This window comes from Sturnus vulgaris, chromosome W (genome assembly GCF_052056855.1).
Source record: "Sturnus vulgaris isolate bStuVul1 chromosome W, bStuVul1.hap1, whole genome shotgun sequence".
Taxonomy (NCBI): Eukaryota; Metazoa; Chordata; class Aves; order Passeriformes; family Sturnidae; genus Sturnus; species Sturnus vulgaris.
Window position 1 is genome coordinate 62,540,747 of NC_142282.1, and position 7,730 is coordinate 62,548,476.

General features: G+C 49.2%; 1 protein-coding gene across 1 annotated transcript; it reads left to right on the plus strand.

Annotated features, from left to right (window-relative positions):
* The first annotated feature begins 707 nt into the window (after window positions 1–707).
* Window positions 708–1,616, plus strand: LOC148220259 (endogenous retrovirus group K member 8 Gag polyprotein-like). The gene is given in 3 exon segments (XM_088155804.1): window positions 708–798; window positions 801–1,252; window positions 1,254–1,616. Coding segments are annotated over 3 exon segments (906 nt in total).
* The last annotated feature ends 6,114 nt before the right edge of the window (window positions 1,617–7,730 follow it).

A 7,730-nucleotide genomic window follows, 5' to 3' on the forward strand; every position in this document is an offset into this window, starting at 1 on the left:
CTGGCCCACCTCTGGAGGTGGAGCCACAGCAGCCCGCCCCGGCGATGGGCAGGGCTGTGACGTCTGACGTGCCGCCCCCGATGATGCACCCCGCCCACCCTGAAGTACAGGGTTCTCCCCCCGGTGCACCAGGACTGCTGCCGGAACTCTGTGTATTTCCGTCAACAAATTTACCCCCGCTGACCGTGCAGAGCGCCGCTGTATCTGTGCCTGTGTCTGCTGCACCATTCTCTATGGGACAGGGACCGCTTTCCTCACTCCAGCCCAGCGCCTCGAGTCGAGAGGCACAGCAGACCCTCCTCTGAAGGCGAGGACTCACATCGGACAGTCGACGCTGTGCTGGTCCCTCAGCTTCCCCTCGGAGCAGCCTGTGGACCCTGCCCCCGTGTTCAGTCACAGTCCAGCCCAAGAATCATCACAGCTTCTGGGAGGCAGTGAAAGTCAAAGCATTGCAACAGGGAGACTGCGATTTACTAGAACGTTTGGAAATGCCAGGGGGTGGTGTTCTCCGGGTGGAAAAAGGTGTTCAGGTAGATCCATCTGAGCTCAACCCGGTCCCTGGGGGAGCCGGGGGACCTCAGGCCTTTTCTGTCTTCAAGGCTGTGCCTGGCTCAGGGCAGGCAGATAGGCACGATGCCATAGCTTGGGCTGTTGTCCAAGATTTACAGGACAAGGTAGCAAAACATGGGCTTGGTTCTGCACAAGTAATGCAAATTATTAGGGTGTTGAGTACCGATTTATTAGCACCCTATGATATCCAGCATCTGGCCCAGGTGCTGTTCCAGCCTGTCCAATTTAAACTGAGGACAACTGGAGACAGATGGCTGACAAGGCTGCTGCTGAAAATATGCAGCGACCCCGGCCAGATCCTAGACTTGCTGTGGGGACAGATGCTTTGATGGGTCGACATCAATTTGCTAGCCCTGACATGCAAGCCACCTGGGACCCCCTGATTCTAGAACAGTGCCAAAAAGTAGGGTTTTCAGCCATGTTAAAAACAATGGAAGCTGCTGCCCCACTACAAAAATATGTGAAAATTACACAGGGTCGCAGAGAACCATTCCTACAATTTGTTGAGAAAATTGCAGCTGCCTTGGAGAAGCAGGTTGAGGATGATGCCCTAAGACAGTTGTTATGTAAACAGCTGGCTAGGGACAATGCTAATGTTGATTGTTTAAAAATCATCCAGGCTATGCCAGGGGACCCTTCTTTGACTGAGATGATCCAGGCATGTGCTAAGGTGGGAACCATAGGTCAATGAGATCTCCACTTTAGCAGCTGCCATGTGGCATCATCAAAACATGTCAGGAGGTGGTCAGAAAAAGCATGGGAAAAATAATAATAACAATAAGCAGAAGCCACAGCAACAGAAGGCTAACATGCCTACTTTTCTGTGTGCTAAATGCAAAAAACCAGGACATTATGCCAATCGGTGCAGAACAAAGGAACCTGTGCCAGACCAGGGAAATCGGCTGATGAGCACCCAGGGGTGTGGTGCTCCAACACAAATGGCACCCCAGAACCCCTCACTGGCACAGGTTTCCTCTGTCAGCATGCAGCCCGCACCAGAGGCTCCGCCGGCGTGGATGTGCACACTGCAGCCACAGTTGTCCTAGACTGTCAGTGTGCACAAGATCCCGTTGGATGCCTTTGGCCCTCTGGGCCATGGGCTCAGTGCACTGCTCGTGGGTCGATCCAGTGCCACCATCCAGGGAATCTTCATCCACCCAGGGGTCATTGATGCTGACTTCACAGGACAAATCTGTGCCATGGTTTCTACTCCATGTCCTCCTGTCACTATCCTGGCAGGAACCCGTATCGCCCAACTTGTGCCTTTTCCCTCATATCTTCCCAGGGCTGATCATCGAGACCAGAAAGATGGCAGTTTTGGCTCCACAGGAACACCACAGGTCTTTTGGACAATGAATATCTCCGACCAGAGCCCACAGATGGTGTGCACTTTGTCGGTGCCAGCTGCCAACCCACCCCAGATCCAGCTCAGAGGTTTGCTCGATACCGGGGCAGATGTCACTGTGATTTCCTATTCTGCCTGGCCTCCCACATGGCTGATGGCCCCTCTTGGCCAGGCCATTGAAGGTGTGGGAGGCACAGCACAGACCTTTGTAAGTCAGTGGCCTGTGCTGATCAGGAATTTGGAAGGGCAGACGGCTACCGTCCAACCCTATATAACCTCAGCTCCGATCAAGCTCTGGGGACGGGATGTTTTGGCTGCCTGGGGACTGCGCATTCAGTCAAATTTGTAATTGGGACCACTGAAATGAAGGGCAGGAATTATCCTACAATGCCTCTCCGGTGGTTGACTAATACCCTGGTTTGGCAAGCACAGTGGTCCCTGCCAAAACCAAAATTATTAGCCCTTCACCAATTAGTCCAAGAACAATTAGAACAGGGACACCTCGAATTTTCTAACAGTCCCTGGAACAGCCTTGTCTTTGTGATACAGAAAAAGTCAGGGAAATGGAGATTGTTACAAGATCTCCGAAAGATAAATGCTGTCATGGAGAGCAAGGGGGCATTGCAGCCTGGGATGCCATAGCCCACCATGCTCCCGGCTGGATGGGACATTCTGGTCGTTGATTTGAAAGACTGTTTTTTTACTATCCCCTTGTGCCCTGACTACAGACCAAAGTTTGCTTTTACAGTACCATCAGTGAACAATTCAGAGCCTGGACAGAGATATCAATGGAGGGTCTTGCCTCAAGGCTGTCGAAACAGCCCAACAATTTGTCAGTGGTATGTGGCTCAGGCCTTGTCTGGAGTTCGTGAGCAGTTCCCTAATGCGTATCTCTATCATTACATGGACGACATCCTAGTAGCAGCTCCTACTCAGGATGAGTTGCTGAGGATAGAACCTCAGCTGCTTGCTGCTTTATGCTGTTATGGGCTGCAGGTGGCTCCAGAAAAGGTCCCGCGACAGCCTCCCTGGAGGTATTTAAGGGTCAAGATCCTGGATTGAACGATCCAACATCAGGAGGTGCAATTCACAGATTCTATAAAGACTTTAAATGATGCTCAGAAGTTGCTGGGTGTCATTGGTTGGTTGCGTCCTTATTTAGGACTGACCACCGAGCAATTGTCCCCGCTCTTCAGTATCCTGAAGGGGGACCCTCGCTTGGATTCACCTCGAACGTTAACCCCTGAGGCACGGCAAGCACTGAAGCAGGTGCAGCATGCTCTGTCTACCCCCTCAAGTATGCCGAGTAGACCCCTCTGTTGATATCACTGTGTTTATCATCAATCCAGATTTGCATCCTACAGGTATCGTTGGCCAATGGAATGATACCTGGCCTGATCCCTTGCACGTTTTGGAATGGGTCTTTCTGTTGCATCAGCTGAAAAAGACGGTAAATACAGTATTTGAATTAATTGCCTGACTGATACTGAAATGCGGTCAACGATGCATGCAATTGATGGCAGCGGACCCCACTACACTTGTGCTCCCTGTGGAGCGAGAATTTTTTGAAGGGGCTTTTATTAATAGTATCCCCTTGCAAAGTGCGCTGCAAAATTTTAAGGGGCAGATTGTTTATCATCTCCCCAGCCATAAGCTACTGCATATGGCAAAGACAGTTAAACTGTCATTAAGACCCAAGTCTAGTTGGGTGTCAGTGCAAGGTCCTACCGTCTTCACTGATCGGTCAGGCAAAACAGGGAAGGCCATTGTTACCTGGCAGGATGAGTCTGGCTGGTAAACATTGGAAGGTCATGAAACGGGTTCTGCTCAAATCATTGATTTGAAGGCTGTCACTATAGCATTCCAACGGTTCTCACAGGTACCTTTGAATTTGGTCACTGACTCTGCGTATGTTGCAGACATAGCTCAGCATTTGGATTGCTCGCTCCTGAAAGAGGTTGACAACGCTGTCCTGTTTCGGCTCTTGAAGACCTTGTGGAGCTCAATCCCAGCCTGAGCTCATCCATATTATGTTCTGCACATACGGAGCCACACGGACTTGCCAGGGTTTCTGACAGAAGGTAATGCCAGGGCTGATAGGTTGGCTAACCCGGCCTGGGTGGCACCTCAGCCTGATAAGATTGCACAAGCCCGAGCATCGCATGAGTTCTTCCATCAGAATGTACCTACTCTGCAAAAACAATTTCATCTAACAGCCACTGAGGCTTGTGACATTGTCCCCTCTTGTGATGACTGTCATGGCCTGGCTGCTCCTTTACCATCGGGGGTAAACCCCAGGGGTCTTAAAGCCCTGCAGCTTTGGCAGACAGACGTCACTCACATTGCTGAATTTGGCAGGTTGAAGTATGTGCATGTCTCTATTGACACCTTTTCTTCAGCCATTTGGGCATCTGCTCATACTGGGGAAAAGGGTCGAGATGTGATTACCCATTGGAGAATGGCTTTTGCAATCTTGGGCATACCTTCTGCAGTGAAAACTGGCAATGGCTCTGCTTACGTCTCCCAAAAGGCGAGGCAGTTTTTGCAAATGTGGGGAGTCTCGCATAATTTTGGCACTCCACATTCTCCAACAGGCCAAGCCATTGTCGAACGCGCTCATGGCACCTTAAAACGTGTTTTAGATAAACAGAAAAGGGGAATGGCTGGGGAAACACCACACAGCCGATTAGAAAAAGCTTTATACACCATCAATCATCTTACTGTGCCAAAAGATTCCGATAATCCTGTTATTGTGAATCATTACAGGCCTCGGATGAGATACGAATACCTCGAGCAAAGGTCTTTATACGGGACCTGACCACGAATAGGTGGGAGGGCCCGCATGATCTTATTGTTTGGGGTCGTGGGTATGGTTGCATCTCAACAGATACCAGGGTACGCTGGCTGCCTGCGAGATGTGTCTGCGCTGACCTGTGACATCCGAGACAGAATGTGGCCAATGCACAGCCTTCAAATGCTGACCAGCAGGCCGACCACCAGACTGATGGCCCCTCTACAAGCAGAGGATGAACACCTATCTATTCGTAGTAGAACTGTTTTTTGAAGCCGATTGGAATACTATTAAATATGTTTAGAACTGTCTAGAACTAATGTTAATAGGGTTTTTTCCTTTTTGTCTTTGGATAGGATTCTGTAAGGAAAAACACCAGGTTCAAAGATTCCTCCTGGGAATGTTTTTCAGGTCCTTTGAGTTGCGTTTGTTCTCCTTTGCAAAGGGCCCTGCAAAGAGATTACAAACACTTCTCATCTCCTTTTTCTTTTAAACTAAAAGGGGGACCTGTGGACACACACATTTAGAGAGCTAGGAAATTGCAGCTTGGCAATTCCTTTCAGGCCTGGATTTCTCCTGACTCTCAGGTCCATTCCCAGGCTGACAAGCTGACTACAGCTTCAGTTGAGGGAGGCAGTCTCCCAGAGTGATAACTTGGTGAAAAACAGAAGGCAATTCATAATAAATATTAACACCTGGTGTCTTTCCCACGGGACATCCGGACATGCTGTCCCAGGGGATGTTTGTCCCAATCATCCAATGAACTACTGTCCTGTCCTAGCTGCACGTAACGCACTTTAAATACGGAATGTCCGTACAATAAAGTTGGCCTTTTTTCCCCAAAAAAGGTCCGTGTGTGTTGCTGTCCTTTCTCTCTCTTTGCAGCGCAGTAACCACACAGGGGGCCCGTGCGGAGGTGGGATACCGAAGGGGGGAGGGGGTAGATCAGGTGTGGGGGGACAATTTCAGAGCACAGAAGGGGGAGGGGGAGGATTTTCAAGGTTAGGGGAGTGGGCACTTGTGTGAACAAAGCAAAGGAGTGTGTAGTTTGTGAGGGTGCCGGTGTGTGGGGGGGGGTGGGCAGAGGGTCCGTGGCTGGGTTCCCGGGAGCTGTGGAGGACGCGTTGTGGGGGGGCAGGGAGGCAGCTGGGGGGAGGTGAGTTTTTGTGGGCTGGGGGGTGCCTGTGCTGGGTTGCAGCTGTCTTATGGGGTTGGAAACGGGGAGGTCTGCGGGTTGAGGAGGGTGGGGGGGGTTCGGAATTGGGTGTGGTGTTTGGGAAGGAGGGTATTGGTTTAGGGGCGGAGCAGGGAGAAAAGTTGGAGAGGTGGCTACGTGTGTGTGACCTTGTGTGTGGGTAGGAATGTCGGTTTCTATGGAGACAGGACTTTTAGGGATAGGGAGTGAGGAGGAGGGGGCAGAGATAGGATCAGCAAGGGGGACCGGACTGTGGGTTGTGGCTGGGGGCGCCACTGTAAGGGAAAGAGGGGTGAAACAGGGGGCGCAGGGGCTGAGGCAGTGGAAACGGGGTTCTGGATGATGGGGGCGGTGTGAGGGGATTTGGGTATTGTCGGAGGGGATATGGAGGGAAGAAAGTGGGGAGAGGGTAGGGACAGTATTTTTTTTGGTGTTTTCGTCTTGCTCTTATGATATGTTGAAAAAGAGGAATAAAAGAGGTTACAGAAAAATCAGCATTTCCTTGGCATTCGTAAATTTTCGTGCCAACAGTGTCCCAGAAAGAATCTAAAAGGATAGTTTAGTTATTAAAGTTGGAAAAGTGAGGAGAAATCAATTTTATAAATCTTTTTAGGACAGTTTTAGAACAAGAGCGTTTTGAAAAAGAGAAATTGTCAGCGGATAAAGTTTGTTTTATTATATTATGAAGATCTCTTTCGCTATGGGAAAGAATAATTTTAGAAAAAGGATTTCCCATAGCAACCCCTTGCCGAATGAGCAGAAAAAGAGAAAACAAAAGAAAAAAAACCAAACCCAAAACAAGACCCTAGGGGAAGGAAAGCTGATTATACTCACAAAGCTGATTATACTCACAAAGCTTATCTTTGACGGGTCGTTAAAGCTGCTCGTCAGGTGCTGGTCAACTTCAGTCCTGATCGGGAAGGTGTCTCAGGGTTGTTGAAGCCAATTCGGTGGAGTTAAGTCTTTTAGAACAGAGACTTAGCTGCCGAATTTTTTGTGACACTCGAAGACGGATACAATCAATTTTTGATTCCGTTCGCAGAGTGTGGGCAGAGTCCACCTCCGTCCGAGTGCCACTTTTCGCTGGCTGGGTTTTTGGGGTTCCTTTGGGATCCGTGAGGCTGCTTCTGCAGCCCTCAGTGACGGAGCAAGTTCCCGAGCCTTGCCTAGATAGAATTTTGGCTCGCGGTGAGCTCTCAGACCAGCAGGGTGAAGAGACTGGGATATGCAGAAAGGCACAAATCCATAGTTTATTCTATGAAGGCATCCTATCTAGCATATACCAACGGCTATTGTTTTACAGGGGTTTTTATATCTTTTGAGGGTTTTACAGTTTGCACCAATTACCAAGGAAATTCTACATTCTAACCAATCCCTGAGGGATTTTACATTCAAAGCTGGCCTATGGATGCTAAAAGAGAATGAGCCACTAATATTGAAGATAGATAAGAGGGTCTACCAAGGGGGGGAAGCTGGATTCCTTTTTTATTCGTCATTTCAGAAGCCATTTCTTATCTCTAAGTTATGGTTTTCCAAGGGGCTTGTTCTGAGGATGCAGGGAGACTTTCTTGAGTATTTTCTGCTCCCTCCACACAGGTCAACAGAAGGTATCATTATCAAAACCACTATCTTATAAGTTGGGGAAAACAGTAAGAATACTGTGACAGGACCTTTCACTCCTAACACAGCAGACATTTATCTACTTCCCCCAAGCCTAAGTCAGGCCAGAATAGATTGCCTTGTGGTGAATTATCTCAGCTGAAAAACATACTTAGCCAGCAATAAACATCCTGCCTAGAATGCATGGAAAAGGATAAGCAGAAATTCGT